Source organism: Fomitopsis serialis (assembly GCF_022376445.1).
Source record: "Fomitopsis serialis strain Sig1Antser10 chromosome Unknown B0H18scaffold_22, whole genome shotgun sequence".
NCBI classification, from domain to species: Eukaryota; Fungi; Basidiomycota; class Agaricomycetes; order Polyporales; family Fomitopsidaceae; genus Fomitopsis; species Fomitopsis serialis.
This window is the reverse complement of record NW_025954982.1, coordinates 60,156-81,714: the sequence shown is the minus strand read 5'-3', so window position 1 is coordinate 81,714 and position 21,559 is coordinate 60,156. Positions and strand designations below refer to the sequence as shown.

At 54.0% G+C, this 21,559-nt stretch overlaps 8 protein-coding genes across 8 annotated transcripts; 3 read left to right on the top strand and 5 right to left on the bottom strand.

The window, feature by feature from the left end:
* Nucleotides 1-949: 949 nt before the first annotated feature.
* B0H18DRAFT_874518 (uncharacterized protein) lies at nt 950-1,947 on the bottom strand (the record flags this gene model as incomplete). Its single annotated transcript, XM_048040356.1, has 2 exons — nt 950-1,214; nt 1,268-1,947. The coding sequence occupies 2 exons, from the start codon at nt 1,945-1,947 to the stop codon at nt 950-952; spliced, it is 945 nt and encodes a 314-aa protein (XP_047895016.1).
* Nucleotides 1,948-2,266: 319 nt separating this feature from the next.
* B0H18DRAFT_998940 (uncharacterized protein) lies at nt 2,267-3,675 on the bottom strand. Its single transcript, XM_048045523.1, has 3 exons — nt 3,557-3,675; nt 2,805-3,508; nt 2,267-2,742 (listed from the first exon to the last, which is right to left on the bottom strand). Exons 1-3 carry the CDS (start codon nt 3,557-3,559, stop codon nt 2,478-2,480), a joined length of 972 nt encoding a protein of 323 aa, XP_047895015.1. The 5' UTR covers nt 3,560-3,675; the 3' UTR covers nt 2,267-2,477.
* A 1,061-nt stretch (nt 3,676-4,736) lies between these two features.
* B0H18DRAFT_1210022 (uncharacterized protein) lies at nt 4,737-6,579 on the top strand (the record flags this gene model as incomplete). Its single annotated transcript, XM_048036348.1, has 3 exons — nt 4,737-5,210; nt 5,264-5,689; nt 5,745-6,579. 3 exons carry the CDS (start codon nt 4,737-4,739, stop codon nt 6,255-6,257), a joined length of 1,413 nt encoding a protein of 470 aa, XP_047895014.1. The 3' UTR covers nt 6,258-6,579.
* Nucleotides 6,580-7,086: 507 nt separating this feature from the next.
* B0H18DRAFT_1117661 (cytochrome P450) lies at nt 7,087-9,323 on the bottom strand (the record flags this gene model as incomplete). The annotated part of the gene is made up of 12 exons (XM_048033628.1): nt 7,087-7,239; nt 7,301-7,594; nt 7,648-7,827; nt 7,883-7,893; nt 7,953-7,992; nt 8,050-8,108; nt 8,169-8,473; nt 8,529-8,543; nt 8,601-8,674; nt 8,734-8,815; nt 8,867-8,910; nt 8,970-9,323. 12 exons carry the CDS (start codon nt 9,321-9,323, stop codon nt 7,087-7,089), a joined length of 1,611 nt encoding a protein of 536 aa, XP_047895013.1.
* A 700-nt stretch (nt 9,324-10,023) lies between these two features.
* B0H18DRAFT_998931 (uncharacterized protein) lies at nt 10,024-11,881 on the bottom strand. The gene is made up of 7 exons (XM_048045522.1): nt 11,792-11,881; nt 11,698-11,729; nt 11,297-11,647; nt 11,179-11,275; nt 11,097-11,154; nt 10,559-11,073; nt 10,024-10,508 (listed from the first exon to the last, which is right to left on the bottom strand). Exons 2-7 carry the CDS (start codon nt 11,719-11,721, stop codon nt 10,414-10,416), a joined length of 1,140 nt encoding a protein of 379 aa, XP_047895012.1. The 5' UTR covers nt 11,722-11,729; nt 11,792-11,881; the 3' UTR covers nt 10,024-10,413.
* A 2,023-nt stretch (nt 11,882-13,904) lies between these two features.
* B0H18DRAFT_1117659 (uncharacterized protein) lies at nt 13,905-14,222 on the top strand (the record flags this gene model as incomplete). The annotated part of the gene is made up of 1 exon (XM_048033627.1): nt 13,905-14,222. The coding sequence occupies one exon, from the start codon at nt 13,905-13,907 to the stop codon at nt 14,220-14,222; it is 318 nt and encodes a 105-aa protein (XP_047895011.1).
* A 3,212-nt stretch (nt 14,223-17,434) lies between these two features.
* On the top strand, nt 17,435-18,620 carry B0H18DRAFT_1155277 (uncharacterized protein; the record flags this gene model as incomplete). Its single annotated transcript, XM_048035766.1, has 5 exons — nt 17,435-17,641; nt 17,699-17,739; nt 17,809-17,900; nt 17,957-18,031; nt 18,087-18,620. 5 exons carry the CDS (start codon nt 17,435-17,437, stop codon nt 18,614-18,616), a joined length of 945 nt encoding a protein of 314 aa, XP_047895010.1. The 3' UTR covers nt 18,617-18,620.
* A 183-nt stretch (nt 18,621-18,803) lies between these two features.
* B0H18DRAFT_998897 (cytochrome P450) lies at nt 18,804-21,469 on the bottom strand. Its single transcript, XM_048045520.1, has 12 exons — nt 21,090-21,469; nt 20,983-21,026; nt 20,835-20,916; nt 20,707-20,783; nt 20,633-20,647; nt 20,274-20,575; nt 20,153-20,211; nt 20,052-20,091; nt 19,989-19,999; nt 19,752-19,931; nt 19,407-19,691; nt 18,804-19,340 (listed from the first exon to the last, which is right to left on the bottom strand). The coding sequence occupies exons 1-12, from the start codon at nt 21,447-21,449 to the stop codon at nt 19,176-19,178; spliced, it is 1,620 nt and encodes a 539-aa protein (XP_047895009.1). The 5' UTR covers nt 21,450-21,469; the 3' UTR covers nt 18,804-19,175.
* Between the last annotated feature and the right edge of the window lie 90 nt (nt 21,470-21,559).

Sequence of the window (21,559 nt, the reverse complement as noted above, 5' to 3'; positions counted from 1 at the left end):
ATTTCAACAACAGACAAGCTGGAAGGTCATATATGTATAGTCCTAAGCTATGTATCGATGTCACCGTCTGTATCGTCGGCTGTAGTCTAAGCAAACGAAGGAGCCATAGATACGAGGGGCGACCACGCGCTGCAGGCCGCTCCTCGAGCGTAGCTGTTCACACCCCCATGCCTCCCGCGCGAGTGTTCGACAGCGATCGGGTCGCACAGCCTTGACACCGAGTTTATCTTCCGGTCAAGGCGGAAATGAAGGGGTAAAGCAGTCTTCCTTCGAGGTAGACGTGGTCAAGACCTCGGCTTGAGATATGATGATGGCTGCCAGTCCGGCCTGGTTCGAAATTTGCCAGCATCGGCGTCGAATTGGCAAGCCGGGAAGTCCTCTTGTCTTAGGAGGATTATTGGCCTCGATATGGTATCGCCCGTAAGGGTCAGGGTTGAGAACACCAATGCCGTTTCCTGTATACTGCAACATCAGTATGTGCTGAGTGTTATTCTGGAATAACTCGAACGCATCGCTCGCCACTGCACGCACCACCATACCGGTCTGTCAACAACGTTGATGGGCCCCTGAACCTCGAACAGACGGCTTCAGGTAGTTCGCAATGATCAACCTGAGCCAAACTCGTATTGATGAGATATTGAAGTACTGAGGCAGGTAAAGTTGAACGGAGGAGCTTGGGACAGACATCGGTTCGGATAGTTGGAGCATGTGATCAATCATCTTCGCGACGGCCGTCGGTACTAAGTACTAAGTAGTGATGTCTGTACTAAGAACAGCTACAGTAGTTATCCCTACCAAATAAGCGTGCACTTCCATCGGGCTATCTATATTACCCAGTGAACCTATATACAGCGGCGGGAAGCACATTTCAAGTCACAGGTTGATAGACCGAGTCGCTACGCGCTGCCAGTGATCCATAGTATCACGTTCCGAATGGGCACAGGGCCATTCATGAGAGAGAACCATGCCAGAAGTAGTAGCCGCGATAGGATGCTCGCTGCGACTCGCGTATGAGCTTTGATTTCCCGCCGACGTCACTGTCTGCGTCGTCAACGCCAGTCCAGGCAAAATCGATGATGTTCCACTTGTGCACGCGCTTATGCTTTTTACACAGCATTGTTCCCGCAGGCGCACGCACGAGGTTGTTCGGGCGAAGGTCCCCGTGCCAGAGGTAGATGCGCGACAAGTCATCCAGTATTGCACGGATATCTTTCCTGTATGACCCATCCAATTAGAGACCGACCTAGTACACGAGTCTGCGACTCACTGATTGGCTTTGTCCGCATCGTCCTCACGCGTGTAGGTCGCTCCTCCTCGTGACATGACAATGACAGCCAAGAGCGGTGAGTTTGGATCGGGCCGCCAGTCGCACCATGGTGAACATTCTCTACCCCCGGGACCATTGTCGTACTCCTCTTCCAATGGCTCGTCGTCTGGCAGGGGGTCGTCGCAAGTGGGGTCGTCATCAGGGATTTCGAGCTTGAAGTCATCGGCGTCCCAAAGTGGGAACGCTGACTGGTCGTCAGGCAGGCTGGCGGTGAAGAATCCATAGAACCGAGGTGCGATGACACCCTGCAGTTGGCCACGCGAGCGCAGCTGTTCGCAGACCCATGCCTCCCGCGCGAGCGTACGACATCGATTACGTCGCGCGATCTTGACGCAGAACTCCTGCTCAAGAGGATGCGGGTTTGACAGAGGGATGGTGCCAGCCTCATACGCGGTAGAAATCTCGGCGGCATAAACTACAGCCGATCTTCCGCCAGCGATGCACTCCCCCAGGTGCAGAGATAGGTGGCCGTCCTTCGGAAGCGGTGACGGCTGCCAGTCCGGCCTGGTTATATATTCATCGAGATCATAGTCGCACTGACGAGACGGGAAGTCGAGTCGTCGAGACAGGATTATGGGCTTCGGAATGGCGTCGCCCGCCAAGGTCAAGGTCGACAACATTGATATTCGCTCCTATGTGACGAATGAAATGTTTGAATCGACGCGGTAGCATCAGTAGCGTGTTTTTTAACGCACCATGCTGATGTTTGTGATGTATCCGCAGCGCTGAAGGTCGATAGTGGACACATTCGGGTTGCGAACAACTGTGCCGCTTGAGGCTTGCCTGACGTGAAACTTGAACGCGTTCAAGTCCGAGTCGTTCTGACTTGACGCGGAGACCGCGTCTGTCATGTATCACGTGCTCGTATCACGCTCGCGACCAAAAACTTGAACCCAGCGGCGGAGGAGTACTAGTACTAATACTATGCACGAATCCTCTGAGCCTATACAGATCTGTGTGTATTCGCCACAAGATTGCTACATTTCTCTTCAATCTTCCAACAATCCATGTGATAATAGCGGTACATGGCTCTAGTTTGTGCCAAGCTTTAAGAAGACAACGTAGACAAGCCCAGATAATAACGATCAACCACATAACAACTCTGTTGCCATACGCATTGACGGACGCGTTTTTACGGCCGAGTCACCATTCAAGTAGTAGAACCGGTCCAGAAGTAATGGTTACGATAGCAGACCAGCTGGAGGTTATGTATAGTCCTCAGCTTTACATCGATGTCACCGTCTGTATCGTCGGCTGTAGTCCAAGCAAAGTCGATGATGTTCCACTTGTGCACGCAGCCGTGTTTACTGCATGGAAGCGTGCTTGCGGGTGCACGGACGAGATTGTTCGGGCGCAAGTCACCATGCCACATGTAGATATCTGACAGATCATCGAGTATTGCACGGATGTCCGTCCTGTACGAGCCGACCAGTAAGAACGAGTGAAGAGACTCTGATTGCACAGACTTGCAACTCACTGATTAGCCTGGTCCGCATCATCCTTGCGCGTGTATGTCGCTCCTCCCCGCGACATGACGATGACAGCTAGTAACGGCGAATTGGGGTCTGGCCGCCAGTGGCACCACGGGGAGCGTCCTCTGGCCCCGGGACGCTTGCGACATCGCGCCTCCCCCAACGACTCGTCGTCTGGCAGGGGATCGTCACGAGTCGGGTCGTCTTGTGAATCCTCGTCAGAGATCTTGAGCTGGAAGTCTTTAGAGCCCCAAGGCGGGAACGTCTGATGGTCGCGGGATACGTCGGCGGTGAAGAACCCGTAGGCTCGCGGTGCGATAATCCCCTGCAACTGACCGAGACTCAGCTGGTCACAGAACCAAGCTTCCCGAGCGAGCGTGCGACAACGATTAGGTCGTGCGATCTTGACGCAGAGCTCCCGCTCTGAGGGAAGCGGATCCGAAGGGGGGATCTCTCCTGGCTTGGACTCGGTCAGGATCTCGGCGGCATAGACAACGGCTGACCTGCCGCCGGCGATGCGCTTCCCGAGTCTCAAAGACAAATGCCCGTGCTCTGGACGCGGCGATGGCTCCCAGTCCGGCCTGTCTCTATAGACACTGCGTGTGAAGTTGAACTGACAAGATGGAAAATCATCTTGTCTAGACAGGGTTATTGGCTTCGGAATGTTGTCGCCCGTAAGGGTCAAGGACGAAAACATCATTGTTGAGTCCTGCGCAGCGATGAGTACTTGCTAAAGAGGGGCTTATCACCTGCGTACCATTGAAGTTGTTGGGTATGAGTGTCAGGTTCAATGAACTGATAGATGGAGGACGCGTTCGAACTGTGAACAGCTGTGGCGCAACTTGAACATGCATCCCCGACTCCGACCGGAGGGAGAGGAGGGCTTTGTCGACCATAAGTCGTTCGCAGCCGGCGATGCCGCTCCCTCCGTGGGAAACACGTGACTTACAATTCCCATAAGCGGTATCGCAGCAATGCTCGAGTGTCTTACGAGGCAGCTCGAGGCAGTTGGATCCGACCGCGCATCTGGCTGCGTCTGGACGTCTGGATCTTTGACCACCAAATAACTCCTCCCAAAGGCAAGAGGGCCTCTATTACGTTGGGAGCCCTCGCATGCACTGTAGTGCTTATGTATAATGGTAAGTAAGTTCACCGTGTACTTAGCTCAGACTCGTGGAAGCCCGAGACGCCCGGGCGGCGAAGCCGCCGCGGGCGTGAGGGCTTCCAATTGAGTCTCCATACCATTCCGATGGTACAATATTACAATACACACATAATATACTATGGTGCTGCTGTGGCAGGCTGAGTAGCTGTGTGCCATGCAGGAGTCGGGGATCGGCGCTTGCGCCGCTACGATCGGGATTCGGCGCGCCTCGGCGCGCGTGTGAGTATGCCTTCACGATCACGTGACCAAATCCTTTCCGCTCTATCAGTGCACGGTGGCGTATTACGGTGGCGTTGAATGCATACGCTCTTATGTCTCCTCAATGTGCCCGTTTTCATGGATGCCTAGCAGCCGATGAAGCGTAGCTCGCTACTGGATTCCAAATCTGCCTTACATTAGCACCGATTCCATGGTCAAGTTGGCGTGATTGCCTGAGACGCTCACTGGCCCTTCTGGTCTAAACTGACTCAGGGTGACTTCTTACAGAAGGATGGTCAGAGTCCTCGGTAGCTGATGGGAACGATATGACTGCCCAATGCGAGGCTTTGTTTTGCTCGTCATTCTGTGACAAACACTGATGCTGGTCCGTGCGCACTCTACGATTGCTATAAGAGTGTGGGCTGCGACCGTGCCAAAGCAGCCGTGCTTTGTACTACCAGTAAGAGCTACACGGACTACCTTTAACGGTACGTTGACAGCTTCTGTGATGCCCTCTGGTATGCTACAAGTCTCTCATGACAGCCAGCAGGTATAGGACAATCAATTAGTATCCATGAACTCGAACCAGGACTTCCGACTCTCCGATTTATTCTTGGTCGGCCAGGCGACCTCACGAACATTCGGTGATTTATGTCTCAAGCCGTCATTGAGGAACCCTATCTCCACCACCAAAAGGAGCGTCTCGCAACCCAGCAACACCGTCAAGGCTGCTGTCCGAAAGGACTTTGCGAAGCTCTACTGTGGTGAACATATCATTGACCGTCTGCAAGGATACATTGACTTTTCACACAATCTACCCGGGAGGCTACCATCTGAGCCAGCTCCTACGCAGCCGTATCGCGCACGCGCTGCTCCTGGCAAAGATCGTGTGCTGCCTCCGACATCGCAGATAACGGAGGCCGTCGGACAGATGTATCAAGAGGAGATGAGGCTCCGGCAACATTCCCCCCTCCCGCTCACGACGAATGATTCTGTTCAAGACGAGGTTGGGCATCAGATACTGCCATTGCTGAATCATGCGATCAAGGTTCTTATAATACTGCTCAATTCTGTGATGTCGGCTCATCAGCTCCCATGTAGACCTACACTCATAACACCATCATCCCTGGTAATTTACCTCCGCATTCTGAACGTACGGATAGCACGCAGCGCGACCACTTCGAAGAGGTCAACGCATCTGAGGCTGTGAACATCGATGTCGCACAGCAGCTCCTCTTCTTTCCATGCTGGGCGCGACACGCCATCGGTTCCCTGCAATGGGAGCAGGCTGAAGAAACCGCAGGAAAAGCGTCCTCGGGAAAGGCAGACTATGCCCTGTTCATCTCGCCCGCCTTAGATGGCGTCTGTGCTCACGGCGAGGTCAGACAGCCATGGATCTACACTACCCGGGAGATCCATGAAGTCTATACCGGGCCCGAGTGGGCTGTCATGCCCACAGCACCGTACAACTTTCAACGCGGCTCGGGATTCGAGCGTACGAAAGCTATCAATTCGCTTCTGAAGATGGTACGCCCTGTAGTTAAGGCTTCCCGTGCTGTGACTCAAACTTTGCCAATTTCAGGCCTTTGGTCAGATCCGCGGACTCAACTCGCATATCGGGTTCTTCACCAACCTGTCGGTGGTAGTTTTCTACTTCTACTTCGACGGGAAGCCAGTCAAGGAGGTCAGCGATGGTGATGATGTGGCAGACAATTCTGATTCATCGACGTCACTGGAAGAGGCACCGCCACAACTCCAGCTGCGGTCTCGACGCTCGACGCGTATGCGCAGTAAGGTAGAAGAACATGCGGACAAGAAATTGGGTAACACGGTGCCAAAGCTGGACGATACGAAGGCGGAGCCCGAGCCTGAGCCTGAGGTGGACTCAGACTCCGAGTCTGACGACCTCAAAAGCGGCCTCGTCCTATCGTATCCGATCGACTTTACGGATCCCCGGGTGCTTCTGTGCCTGCAGGCAATGACGTTTTTGGCCCTTGACGCGCAGAAGTGGGATGACGATGGCAAGAGGATCGTCGACATCCTGGCGCCAGGCGATGAACTGACGCAGATCCGGCCGGTCAATGCTCAAGAGTGACCTGGCGGTGGTCTCGCTGTATCATCTCATGTCTCGGAATGGAGTTGAATTAGGACGGGGGTAAGTATGGCATGGCTTTGCAATTGATGTCTGATGATAAGGAGTTGATTCTTGCCTCCGAATGCTCGCGACAAAGACCTCTTTCTTGCCAGTGTACTTGTACTTTTGATCATGACACGAGACTGCGAGTGTTTTCATCAGTTCGACGTGCGTATTTACTGTGTTCGCTAGTGACTGATGAACTTAGGTAGTCGTCCGTGATCTCATACTTGATGCCTCTGTATACTTACTATTGTCGAATCAACTGCCTCGTTCTGTACGATTATGCCTACTGATAGAACGGCATCGTGATCACCTCACTAAAGTTTGCTCTGACAGCTACTTAGGCGGATTACAACATGCACGTCATCCCATTTGTCGTCGGAGTATTCATGCAAAAACAATGATAATTCTAGGCTTGTCGACGCAATAGCACTTTTGAGCATAATAGCTCGGTCGAATGCGCCTGTTGCACGCACCACATGATGTTGTCTGTGTGCCATTCCAAGTCGCAGTGCAGGTAGAGATGTCCGACAAGTCGTCCAGCGTTGCACGAACACCAAGCAAGTCGATTGAATAGACAAACATACTTGCAGTGCATCAATTGACGTCCAACTATGAATCACTATGTGCCAGCCTTATCCGACCTATTATCTTTTCCGGCTTTCTGGCGCCGTTCGTTTCTCGATGCGCGTCTTGGGGTAAGAGTGGGGATTGATTACGCTCGATGCCGCAACAGTACAAGCCAATGCGCACTACTGACAGGCCTGCAATAAAGAGGCAAATATCTTCAATTCAGACGGTGCACCCTCAAAGGTAGCTTCGCGCCCTCTTCTCCTGCAATACACGGCCGAGGCAGGATACCGCGCTTGATCTCGGTCCTCGTGTTGGGTCCATCTCTAAATTCGAACGCATAGTTCCTGATAATAACAGAGAGAACAGCCTGTCGAGGAGCAACACAGATCAGCTTCGTCGATACAACGAGCCTTTCCGGTTAAACTAACCTTGAATTCAGCGAGGGCAAAGTGTCGCCCGAGACAGAGCCTCGCGCCATCCGAGAAAGTGAGTAGATGCCTATGTCCTGAGATCTCCTGGGCTCGCTCCGGAATACCGGTTTCGTTGAGCCAGCGCTCGGGTTTGAACTCCTTCGCATCCGAGCCCCAGAACCTGATCGACTTGTTCATCATGTGCTTCGGAACTACGACGACTTCGCCTTTCGCAATGTTGATACTGTCCACTGTGTCTCCGCCGGGTGTCTTCAATGGAAACGACAGGGGAAGAATATCGTCTTCCGCGGCCTGTAATGGATGTTAACTACTGTTGGCTATGCGAATCGGGAGATCGGACGAACCACTCGTTCGCTCTCCGGCAAGGGCAGATGGAGTCGCAAGGTTTCGTGCACGACGGCGTCGAGGTATGGGAGCACGTTGGTCAATTGATCCCAAGTCGGATCGGTGCTACCGAACTGCGAGAGCTCTTGACGCAGTTTCTGTTGGACCTCTGGATTTTTGCAGAGCTCGAGAAGACACCACTAGAGCACGCGATTGGTATCAGTGAATCATCCGGCGAGAGACAAGTCGACATACCGAGAGACTGACTATCGCATCTCATTTAGTGAGTCACACATCAACATCGACAGTGATAGACAGGGCGTACTGGATGTGGTTTCATAGCCTGCGAGCATTAAGACCTTCATCTGAGCACAGAAGAACCCCGTCAGAAGCAACAAGAGGTTGAAACAACTCGTCGTTACCTGCGCCAACACTTCATCGCTTGACATGTGCAGCTCGGAGTCGGTTATCTCTGCCTTTACTAAACAAAGCGAACATCGTAAGTCAGCTGCGTCGCTCCAAATCTGGGGTGAATACCCACTCAGCAGCCCGATGATAGATTTATCCTCCGTCTTGATCTCACCCTCGCTCTCCTTCCGCGAGTTCTCCAAAAGCTCCTGGGCGATCTCTCCCATGCCTGCATTCAGCCTGTCGACGAGCTTTCGAAAGTCCGTAGGAAGCTTGAGGACCCACGGGAACACCCCGCCCACGACAAACTGCATAGCCCCTCCTAGGAGGCTGGGCTTCAGATTCGCGAAGTCGTTGAAGGTGGCTGCGACGGCGGAGGGCTTGCCGAGTAGTGTTCCAAAGTCGTGCGAGAAGCCCGCGATTCCTATAGTGTCCAGTCTAGCAGTACTGCAGGATGAGTGTCATGTTAAGTGCGTGGCGTTATTGTACTGACGAGACGTAGTTCATCCTTCAACAAAGGCAAGTGAATCAGAGGCCACCTCATGAAGACAGAAAGGCAACGTACCACCGCTGGACGTCGATTACAGCTGATTCGGCACCAAGATCTGCTTCGATGATACTATCCCATGCAGACTTCAGCTAGACAAGAATGTAAACGATTAGAATACAGCTAGATCGCAAAGCACCCCAAACTCCACCTTGTACGCTGAATCGTAGAATACAGACGTCATCCTCCTAATGGCTGCATTGCTGAAAGCGGGTGATAACGCCTTCCTATGCCTACACACCTATCAGCACAAGGGTAAAGTTTGAACACCACAAGATGCCTACCTCTTGTGTGTCTCGCCTTCAGCCCAGAGTATACCACGGCCGGACTGCAACAATTCCATCAGTACTTTCATTCTCGGGGCAAGGACCACAGTAAGATTCTTACAATGTTCTCAGTTGCGTTCTTCATCATGGTCGTGTGGACGTATCCGACTGTCTCCCGGGAGAAGAAATGCAAGACGGCCTTGGGGTCGCACAGCACAATTTTCGACATCCCGAAAGCAGCAGGGACACGGTACACAGAGCCATACGTCTCCGACCACTCTTCATACAGGTCACCCGCGTCCACCAAGTCGCTGATGAGCTTGCTAGCGCCGAAGACCAGACTCGGGTTGGGTGGTCCAGCGAGCGACGTAGTCTGTGTGCGTCGACGTCGCTGCTCGACTACCTTCGATAGGAGCCACACTGCGAGAATGCCGCAGAGGATGCTAGTCACGGAGGAAGCTGGTAGCACGGTCATGGCGAACCGCGAAGCAGAAAGAATGGGTATCACAGCACGGTTGCGGCATCCTTTTAATACGTCTCGGATCGTGTCAATTGACTCCTAGCCGTCAAAAGACGGGGCCGGTGCGAGGTCAGTTGAGTGGGCAACATACGGTTCTCGGAGAACATCGGGTGCTGCGTACCAATGCTGTTCCCAGGGATTTGCATACGTGCCTCCTTGGGCCGTGATCACACAGATTACACGTAAGAACAATGTGTTCTTGGCAATTGATGTGCAATGGTGAGTCCATAAGTCGCACGAACGAGTCTGTCGAAGGTCAGTGCTACACATGCACCGGCGCCAAATTGCTGACCAGTGACATACCTCGTACTTAAAGCCTGTATATACCGCGCCAGCGCGAGACCTCTGGCCGACTGGCGGCGAGAGTTAGATTCGAAATCCCGAGAACAAGGTATTGACTGGACTGCCGAAATACAAGCTGCCTTGACTGGAACGACGGAAAGCAATCAGTTGCTACCTCTCGACGTAATGGCACGCCGAGCCACTCGAGATGGTTGTCATGCGTGAAGGACCACCGAGTCGAGAGACCCAGTAACCGTAGGGAGCACAGTAGAGACACGCGATGGAGCGTTAGGGTATGGCGCGCGATGTCACCAGTTCGTTGAGCCGCGGGATCCTGTTGGAACTGCTCATTTAAGTACATCATTTCTCGAGTCCTCGACTATGTGTGAAGCTGTATCGGCAGCATGCTGTATTCGCTGTGGAAGCTGACTGAGCAAAAAGAGATACTATCGTTTACCCGTGTGCAGCGAGAACGTGGTGTCATGGACTGTTTCGCCATATCGTTGGACGCGGTATACCGTGTCGATGTTACATGTCGACATACTGAGCCTAAAACACTTTGCCTCCTTTGAGACAAGCTGGTCTGACGGACAGCCGAAAAGGATCAGATGCGGCAAACATAGAACGGGACAGTATATGGCTTAACTTACTACGCAGATAAGACAGGCGATGGTATTGTACTTACACGCAGACTAAGATACGTCCCCGGGTAAACCGCTATGATTCGCATCCCCGCCGCAGCCTGTGTTGCCTCAACATCAACTCAACCGCCAAGGTCGCACTGGTTGTAGTACTGACCTCCCGCATGTATGCCGAGTCCCGACGGTGCACCCAAGTCGATCCGCTGAGATTCGTCATCTGTGCCGCAGTTGTTGAACCACAGTGAAAACAACCAAAGACAGTCTCACCTTCGCCATACAAGTCCATCACAGGCCCGCTGTCATCATCTGCCACAGCATCAGACTGCGACGTCAGCATGACCTGCTCATCGCCGTCCGTCCCCGCTTCCGCCATCGCCGCCAGCTGCTTCTTCCTCCCCACCGTGTCCGTCCGCCCGGTCCCGCCCTCGATGCGCTTGAGGAACTCGCTCCAGAGCCCGCGCTCGTCCTGGCCCATGCGCTCGAACGTCTCGCGGAGCTCCTTCGGCGCGCGCCGCCACACCCCGCGATGCCGACACACGGTCGACTTGACGTACCGGCAGTGGAACACGCGCTCGAACGCGGTACGTTGCGTGAGCGACGGCTGCTGCGCGACGAGCACGTCCATCTGCCGAAAGCCGGCGGAGAGCTCGAACACGGTGTAGTCGTTCGGCCAGCGCTTCACGAGCGGGAGCGTTTGGAATGTGAGCTGGGTGGGCGCGCCCTCGAAGTCGGGGGATTGTTTGGAGGGACACGGGTCGACGGCGACGAAAGGGGAGGGCATGCTGAGGGAACAGGGGCCTGGTACGTGCTCGCGCCAGGCGACATGGGACGGGGCGGGGAGGGTTCTACTCTTGCGTACTTCACTGACGGCGCCATGAGCAGAGGACTGTCCGGCGAGGAACGCTTCTTGGAAGCGACGACGGGAGGTGGAGGCTGCAGACAGATTTCCTCACCGAGGCTAGGGCATTCACTGTCCTCAAGACCCTCCAGCAGGCTCTTGCGCACACGGAACAGCAGCCGCTGCTCGCTCTCTACCGCGCGGACGGCGCTGATCGTCTGTTGCTCCCAAGCGCGTGCGTACGGGTTGTATGCGTCTACATACGCCGCGGGCGCGAGCCCCAGATCGGCGGCGAGATGCGCGAACTGTGAGAGCTGGAAAAGCGGGAACGTCGCGACTTCGCCGTGCAGCCGAATCGGCGGGCTGTCGGGCTTGTACCAGAAGACGACAGTGACGGACCGCTTCAGCGCGTCTTCGAGGCGTGTGCGCGGGTCTTCATGCTGGAGCGCGATGGCGCCGTTCAGAGGTGTCCCGAAGGGTCGGGGAATGGGACCCTGGGGCGGCTGGTACTTTTGCTGCTGAGGTGTCGACGGCGAGAGGGGAGCGTGAACGTCGTCGGTTGGTTGACGACAGTAGGAGGTGGTTGGTCCATGCCGTTTGCTGTGTTAGCGACATGGCGGTGAGCGATGTGAGTGGAGAAGAGAGAGCGAAGGGCAGCTTACCAAAACAAGAGGGACTTCGACTGGTTCTGGCGGTGCGGGGGAGGCGACGTGGACGCCGGGGACGGCGGCGACGGTCGCGCTAGTCCTCCATCTTATCTAATCTTGCGTCCCGGGCACCATCTGAAGCGCCCACCGACTTGATGCAAACGTTCAACTGAGGCGGCGCGTCGTCGACTTGAAGGCGCGAGTTGGGCGCGAGCGATACGAGCGAGCGAGGGGGAGGGGGAGACTCGATAGAGAGTCGGGCGACCAGGCCCTGTTTAAGTACGCGCAGCACGAACGAGGAGTTCTGGAACATCGCAAGAGAGACAAAAAACTAACAGTGACAGAGAGAGACGGCGGGGAAGGGTGGAAACTCGAAAGAAAAGCGTGACGGGTGAGAGCCATCCGACAGAAAGCGTGATGAACGAGAAGTAGTGTGATCGTTGAAAGACGAGCGTTCGCTTGACAGGGAAGGAAGGTATGTTACTGTAAAAGGAAACGACTGCACGCGTCGGACGTCTGTCGCGGTTGACCCCTTCTGGGATTGACGTTAACGGACCGATGTCTCGGTGTGACGTTGGCAGATCGTGCGGTAAGTGTCTACGAATTGCAGCCTGGACACCCAACAGGCGTCACGGCTCGTCCGAGGTGGGGGGAAGGCGGGGAGGGTGGAAAGGGTGGATGCATGGTACAGTCTGTCAAGAAAGCGACAAGCGAAGCGTCGGATTCGGAAGTGCGCGATGAAGAATGCGTAGCGCGTGAACAAGTAGACGTTTCGGAGAGCGGAGGGTCGGAGAAGGGAAAGGAGACGCGGCGTACATGTGGCGACGAGCGCCACGAGACTCGAAGTCCCCTCCACACCGGCACACACATTGAGTACCACGTTATCTCATATAATCCTCTCATTTTGGCAGCTGGCTACGCGTAGTCAGGTTAGGAATGTCAGTCATGCTCCCAACACGTCGGCGACTCTAGATTCAGGTCACCAACCGATCGGATCCGCGTATACTACGTCTGGATCGAGACTACGTATACTACGCGCCGTTGCTCGCGCTCGGCCTGCTCAGTGGCCCGGGACTCGAACTGGTATGAGGCGCAGTGTCTTCTCCGCCGAAAGCCGTAATTCAGACACGCCAGTAGTAGCTCGCAAGTGGCTCATGGTCACAATCCTGACACTGCTCAAGCGTCAGGCTGTCGATTCAAACACCGTGGTCACTCATGCACTGCTATGTAGCTTCGTCGACGTCGAGAACCCTGTTGGCGAGTCGATCGGCTTGTCGGTCAGTGCGATTCAACTGAGGACATGCCAAGAGCTAAACTAGATGACAAAATCCGCTCCGGCTCCAGTGGACCCAGTCAAGATGACAATGGAGCAACTTACAGACACCAATAATCACGCAAATCCTCATGCAAGGTGCCCTACGACAACACGGAGCCGATGTGATCCAACCGTTGGATTCGCAATGTCGGATACGGCTTTTCGTGGCGAGTATTGCTGTCCATAGTTTCCTCGCCAGTAATTGCACCGCCATGTCTAGATCGAGCAGTTGTGGTCATGACAACGATAGTGGCTTATAGACACCGGTGGTGAGCAGTATAGTACACGACCGACCGATCGGAACTATCGCTTACAATATCGGGAGACAGGGGATCAGTGGCAGTCAGTGGCGAGATTCTCGGTTTATCGGCACGTCGAAACGTACTATTTCTCGAACAATATGATTCACGCTAATGCAGTCCGAGCTTGATAAATTGCGTCGTTTTCTGTCGCTCCTTGACCAAGCTTTTAAAGTACGAGCCAGGAGCACACTGACATTGTGATACAGCGTCAGTTGTAAGCACAGCTCGTCGAAGAGTACATGCCAAATCAAATGGATCCGCGTCGGTATGTCTTTCTCTTAGATTGCTGACCAGTCTATTCTTTGACACCCGTCCACGCCGAGGATGCGGAAGCTCCGGTACGCTGGTTCTACGCGTACGAGGTAGGACCAGTTGTTCACAATAGAATAACCAGTCCAGAATTGTATCCGCAGGAGCATAAAAGATCGCTCATCCCGCCCATGCTCCCCAGCAACTCGCTTGCCCTGCACCCGCATCACCCCGCTCTAAGCACCCACCCACCCTTACTACCATGTCCCCCATCCATATCCACTCTGCTTCCCTTGACCCCGCCGTCCACCCGGGCTACTGCATTCCTCGGAAGACCCTGGCCCAGCGCCTCGGTCTGAAGGGGAAGAAGGGAGCCAAGAGGAGGGCGTCCGCCCCGGTCCCAGCGCCCGCTCCCCGTACGATGGGCGACCTGAAGCTCGAATGCGCCCTCGTCTCGCTGGACGTCGCCAAGGAGCGCCAGCGCGAGGTCCCCTGCGGCGCGTTCGACATCGGCTGCACTCTGATCTCCCTCGACGTCGCCCGTGGCGCGAAGGAGATCTCCCACCGTGCGCTGCGCTAGTGACCGGATCCTCCTCAAATTGGGCAGCCGCGTGTGCCCGTCGTTGGTGTCAAAAGCCGGGGTGGGTGTTGAACTGGAGTGCTCTGCCTTGGTCGGAATCCTAGGCCCGACTGGGGTACGATGGGGACGCACTTCATCCTGGCACTCGAGTGCGACTCGGATCCGTCTGCAGTCGTGCTCGCTCTCTCGGCCTGCCTCGGTGACTCGGAAGAAAACACTGGAAATTCTAGAAAAACGCGGAAAATACATAAGCACAAAAACAGTTCTCCGTTGCTATTTCACTTACCTTCTTGGTCCTCTTTCTAGCCCTCTACTAAACTGTCAACATCCCCAACACGATGGCCAACGCTGCGCAGCCGCAAGTTCGACGACAGGAGATCCTGGAGGAGTCGACGTTGGACGTCGGAGAGGCGAGTGGAGCGGACTTGATCACCCGCGAAGCTTGTCCTCTTCGATGACTGGTAGAGTTTATCGTTCCGTTTCCTCAACAGAATTGTAACTGATTGCCTGTCTCTCTAGCCATACCCTCCGAGTCCAACACTCCTCACAGCATGCGGCTGCCTCTTCCTTGATAAGTATTTTGCTCGCTGTACGTCCATCTCACCATGTTTGACTCTCACCTAGGATCCGACTCGACTCTGACACAGCACGGCGGCGACATCGACAGGAGGAGGCCGACTCGGAGAGAAGGCGCTGGAATCGGGAGAGCTCTGTGCTGGGAATTGGCCAGCCCTGTGCAGATGCTTTCTCGAGGACGGCGCCTGGGGCGGGTTCACTGCGGGGATTACCAGATGAGTACGACGTTTCTTCCGTGCTCTATTGCTCTAGATATTTACACTGACTCGTCTCGAGTTGATTAGATACGCGAAACCGCTCTCTTGGTTCTCGATGCCTTCATCATGCTGAGCCCGGGCCTTTACTTCGCAGCAGTGTGTTTCCGTTTCCCTCCAGCCAGAGTTATGAACAATGTTCGTTTTTGTAGGTCGTGCTATGATCTGTCTGTATCCGCGCTGTTCCTAGTGTTTGAAAGTGAGTACATCTCCTGAATCCCTTTATCATGCTGCTCCTTTTTCCAGCTCTCGTCGGCAACCGGCGACATCGGGTGGCAGGTTGGGTGAGCGGGTAGCTGCTGCGGTCGATTAGCCCGGGGAATGTGAACTGGCCACTCACAGACCTTTGGTATTCTCGAACGTGGCAGCTAGGAGTCGACAAAAAGATAAGTACCACTTCCCTCTTGATGACAACCTGGCAACCTGCCAGTGCGTCCTGCGTCCACGGTGCTGACCTTAACCCTAACCTCAGATCCAATCTCCGGTTATCGGTACCCCCGGGTGCGCTCTCCGGTGATTACGATTTTAGTTTGGTAACCCCACTAAGTCTCCAACGGAGACTACTAAGTTTCACCCTTCTGACTTAGCTGACAGCTTGAAGGCGACGCTGCGCAGCCGGAAGACGGAGAGACCGGCAAGGTGGACATTAGGCGGAAACGGGGGATGGTACTACGTCGGCGAGGCGAGCTGAGCGGACTTGATCACCCGCAAAGTTTGTCTCTGCGGCGAGCGGTAGAGTCTATTGTTTCCTCCGTTCCAGTAGCAGCGTTCACTCACGACCCGTTCCTACAGTCATCCTCGTACTTACTCAGCTCACACGTAAGTACGTTGCCCATCTTCAGGCCCTTTAGGTGAGTGTTTCATTGTTCCGGTACTATCCGTTCCTCGTGGTCGCTAACTGGGGATCTAGGTCGCTTCGGCATCAACGCAACATCGACACCGACTCGTATCGAAGGAGGGGAGAAGGCGTCAGATGCGGGGAATGTCTGCACCGAGAACTGGCCACTCTCGGGACGGATACTTTCTCGCGGACGGCGACCTGGAGACAGGGCGTTCACACCAGAATCCCGAAGATGATTACCAATCCTAGATATGAACACGCCAGATCTGTGGTGACTAACCATAGCATATCAGGTTCCTGCTTTTGTATGCCTACTTGTACTGTCTCGATCTGGGTCATGCGGCGCACCTGTGTGCAAATCCCGGTCGCGTCGCATCAATTACCACCGGTCTATCAAGCCCCTCCGACTCGCAGATAGCAATTTCTCGAGATCTATCTCAAGTTTCCACGACGCGAAGAAGGGAGACATCAACTTGACGGGTTCAGTGAAGAATGTGGACTCGGAGAGAGGAATCACCCGGTCGCTGCAAGCGAGATCTGCTTGTGCTTCCGACGTCTGTGAGATACAGTGATAGTGCAAGGTGTACATGATCGCATACAAATTTTTGAATCTGCATTAATCCCACCTGATTGGCAACGTCAACTTGAACAGTGAGGGGTTATTGAAATACGTACGTCTAACACAGTCGAATGGCTGCGCTTTTTGAATGTGCTGAAGCTGGCTGCCTCAGGAGGCATCGTTTGGGGTGTGTAAGCTGCTCAAGAAGTGTCAAACCTGACTCCGCCAGGTTCGCATTGCTATTTAGTCGCGTCAATACACTAGCACGTGACCGCGTTAGTACAGCCGAAATTCGAAGTTCGACACTTACGCAGGGTGCAGATCGAATTTCCAAACAAATGAAGTCGGCCACCTCCAAGTAAGTATATGGGGTAGCTTGAACCTGTCCATAACATACTGACTCAGTGGGGCGTCCGGGCTGTGGCAAGAGCCGCAAGACACGTGAAGAAGCAATGGAGATGGGTTTTTTGCGCGGTGGCACTTCTAACACCGCGTACAACATCAAACTCATCTCGATATTATGCAGTAGCGACGGAAGATCCGCCACTTTCAGAGGCCTGGACGGACATGGCATTGCGGTAGTACCACCGTGGTATGGCCACTCGACTATGAAGAGTCCTGAAATTGCTATGTCCCTGTCCGAGTCTGGAACAGAATCCAATATGCAGTACGTCCGACACAGTAATGGCCACACTTCCCGAGAATTTGGATAACTGTGCTGTGACAAGGCTAACTTCAAGTTCAGGGTCGTCTGCAAAGCCATGTTTGACTTCGTGCATTCCGATTCACGTGGGTTGCCAGTGAGGCGTGTTTCGACGGGGGTTCCCCCGATGGAAAATCAATGGAGACAGCGTCTTTGTCAAACCGGCCGTCGGTGTCACCGAGGCGTGTAGATGCTAATCTTTCCCTCCGTCAGTATGCCTCAGGTGCATAAATACCGGTGGTCACAGACAGGGCAGTCATTATTCTTCTCAGCATCGAAATGGCGACCACTTACTCTTCCAACGACACTCAGGCCACTCATATCTCCCAGTTCGATCAAGCCCATGCCGGCCACAAGGGAGAATTGCGCGAAGACTTCTTGCAGTTGACCGACGACGAACTCGTTTTCTACAAGCAAATCACGGGAATCAAAGATGATGCTGAATTAATTCAGCACATCGTTCGTATGCAGGCCGAAGCTTACCAGGTGTGTGCTGTGTAGCCGTTGCTGTACATTAGAGGCACACCGACTGACGAACAACAGGTATTCCCATACCCATGCATCCGTTGGTTCGACTTCGTGAGGTATCCAAGTCGACTGGTGCCTCCGCACAACCGTTGAGCATGGAACACTCATCCTTCGTGCTTTAACAGACTTAGGGTGTCTCGCTTCGCGGTGTACTATGACCTGCTGAAGCTCGGAAGAGAAAGGGAGGGTGCTCTCTACCTCGATTTGGGAACATGCTGTGAGTGTGTCTGTGTCGGTGAATCGCCGAATCTGGCGCTAATTAGTGCTTTGCAGTCGGTACCGCCATCCGCAAACCAGTACTAGACGGTTTTCCCGTCAAGAATTGTATCGGTTCGGATCTTCGAAGAGGTTTGTCTTGCTCTGTCTGTCTTGCATCTTCCGATGTCTTCAGTCGCATTGCCAGAATTCTGGGACATGGGCTACCAGTTGTGCAAGGACTCTCCGGGGGTGTTCCCCGTCCCATTTGTCCAAGGCGACGTGCTCGACCCGTCCTTCCTCAAACCATCGGCGCCGATATATACTCCGCTCGAGAGTTCCAAGTCCAACCCGGAGCTGTCCTCGCTTACCAATCTCACGCCGCTCACTGGCAGGCTCTCCGCGATCCACGCGTCGTACTTCTTCCACCTCTTCAGCGAGGAGAAGCAGCTGCAGATCGCGCAGTCGCTTGCCGGCCTGCTGTCCCCGCTCCCGGGGTCGATGATCTTCGGCCAGCACGTCGCGTATACGACCAAGAGCACGATCATCATTCACCCGACCGGTGAGCCGGTGCCTATGTTCTGCCACTCACCGGAGTCGTGGAAGGAGCTCTGGAACGGGACGGTCTTCAAAAAGGGGAGCGTTAAGGTGGAGGCGGAACTGTCTACGCTCCCCGTTCCCAAAGGTGCTCTGGATCATACTTATTGGCAGCTTGTCTGGTCTGTGACGAGATTGTAGTGAGGTCTCATGTACACGAGTATGTAGTGATGTCGTACCTTAGCAAAGAACAGGTACTGGACATCGAGATGGAGATATAGACGATGGAGATATAGATGAAACACTTACTTCGGCGAGCTGCCAGCTGTGAACCTACAACTCCCTTTCGTCGTCAAAGATATTTACGTTAGGGCCTGCCTCGGGAGAAATAATACTGTCGTGCTGAGCTGGCGTCGGCGTGCCGGGGATACTATGCCAGCGTAGCATCCTTGATGTAAGTTGCCCGATGTGGCTGAATTACTACGCTCGGATCTACCCCAATGCTAGGGCATGAAATTGGTCTGAGTCTCCTCCTGAGCCCGACAGTGATCGTGTGGTAAAGATCGACGTGCCAGTGACTGCACTTGAAGGCCACATAGCCGACATGAGTACGTACGTGTAGTCACGGTAGCGCTGCCGGTGGTGTTGTGACTCGTACGCTACGTATTAACACGGTATTATAAGGACTAATGCTAGTTTATCATGCTCAGTCGGTGAGGTGTCGTGTCAAGTAGCCTAAAGTTTTGACCTTACGACGAGGTTATACGTAGGTTGAATCTAGCCTGCGCACTCTCAAAGGGACGCTCTGTCCGTCTCCGCCCGGGATGATAGGCCTCGACAACAACCATCCGTTGATGCCAGTTTGAGTGTCTGGTCCATCCGCAAACTCGAACGCGTAGGATCGGACGAGCAAACATAGCACAGCCTTAAAATCACAGCATCAGCCTGTCTTCTTGACCGGACTGTTCATGCGAACAATACGATTGCTCACCTTCGCTTCAGCAAGTGCGTAGTGTCTGCCAAGACATAGTCGCGGGCCACTGACGAACGTCAACAAATGCTTATGTCCTGGGATTTGCTTTGGGATGCCGCCCTCCGTCAAGAAGCGCTCTGGCTGGAATTCCTTCGCGTCGGGTCCCCAGAATCTTGGCGAGGTGTTGATAGCTTGAATGGGCACGGTTACGAGTTGGCCCTTCGAGATGAATATACGATCAACAGATGCGCCTGTTGCTGTTTTCACGGGATGAAAAAGGGGGATGATGTCGTTCTCGACAGCCTAGCAGTATCAAGGTCGGTCAGGTGCTTCCGTAGATTATACAATATCCGATACACTCACTACGCGGGTTGTGTCGCCCAACGGCGGATGAAGGCGCAATGTCTCGTGAAGAACGGCGTCAAGATATGGCAGCCCGTCGATGAGCTGCTCCCATGCCGCGTCGCCACTAGGAAGCCGTGAAACTTCTAGACGAAGTTTGTCCTGTATTTCTGGCTTCTTGCAGAGCTCAACGAGGCACCACTGCGTAGCGAGGATATTTTAGCAGCAGACTGCGAGTATAATGGATGCTTGGTGTACCATCAAGCAGTCTATTCGCGGCTTAATCAACCAGGCAGAGATGCAGCAATCACGTGTACTCACTCGACGTGGTTATGTAGCCTGTCACCATCAGGAGCTTCATCTGGGTATCACGACCAAATTTAGGAGTGTCCAGTTTTCAGCGATGTCATGCCTTGACGCACCTGTGCCAGGATCTCCTCCGATGACATACGCAGCTCAGAACTGCTCTTCTCGGCCTTGACTGCAAGACAACTCGTCAGTCACATAGACAACTGTGAGCCGTAGTACGTTACCCATACGCACGCAGCAGTCCCATGATAGACCGATCTCTACTGTTGCATACAATCTGTTTCTCCTCACGTGCCTCTGCGAGTATCTCGTTCACAACGTCGCTCATACCGGCGTCGAATTGGTCACTGATGCGACGAAAGGCTGTAGGGAACCTGAGCACCAATGGGAAGACCAGGCCAAGGATAAATTGAGAACAGCCGGCGAAGTCGGCCTTCATCCCGCTGAAGGCGTCGATGGCGCTCATGACGGTGTTGTGCTCTCCGCGAAGCGTGCCAAAATCGCGCCCGAAGCCTGTGACCCCGAACGTGTCGAAGCTACGGGTCGAACTTGGATCACGGTGTGCTGACCCGAGTCGGGAGGAACGAACTCACGATACACGATTCATCCTACGTCCAGAAGAAGTCTGTACTGTGTTCCAAAACAAATCGAGCGCGGAGTAGCTTACCAAGAATGAACATCAACTATAGCCGAGTCACTGCTGGGAGATTGCGCCAATATTATGTTATCCCAGGCCGCTTGCACCTGGAGGAACCGTTATGCAATAGGCCTCAAACCCAAACGACATCGTCATACCTTGTGTGCAGTATCATGGAATATAGGCAGCATGTCCTTAAGTGCTGCAAGGCTGAAAGCAGGCGCCAGCGCCTTTCTGTGCCTAGGGAGGTATGAGGCCAAGGTGAGAACTTGAAGCGGTCAGCGCATGCCCTCAATCACACTGTACCTTCGATGTGTGTCACCTTCGGCCCAAAAGAGGCCGCGTCCGATCTGTTTGCCCCAAAAATTGATAAACACCTACATCTGCGGCCAAACTGAAGATTTTGGACTCACCAGAGTCTCCGCAAGTGCTCTTAACAGAGGGGTGTGCTGGTAGCCCTCTGTCTCTCGGGCATAGAAATGCTGAATAGCCTTGGGATCGGACAGGACCACGCATGGTTTCCCAAAAGTGGCCGGAACGGTGTACACGGGCCCGTATTGATCTTGCCACTGCTCATACAAACCACCTGGATCCGAGGATCTCGCAATGAGTCTGCTTGCGCCAAACAGCCAGCTGGGATTTGGTGGTCCATTGAGCGGAGTAGTCGATGCTTGAAGCCGTCGCGAGTAACGGTATACGAGGTGTACCAGCAGCAAGGAAGCGAAGAGCAAAAGGAGGGTATTGGATGTAGAAGAATAGTCGAGGAATAACATTGCGGAGACGAAGTATAACGAGATTCATTGGTGACCCCGATGTACTGTATATACCTCTTCGGGAGCGGTGCCGCGACACACGCTGTAGTGATGGGAAGCTAGTCGAGTGT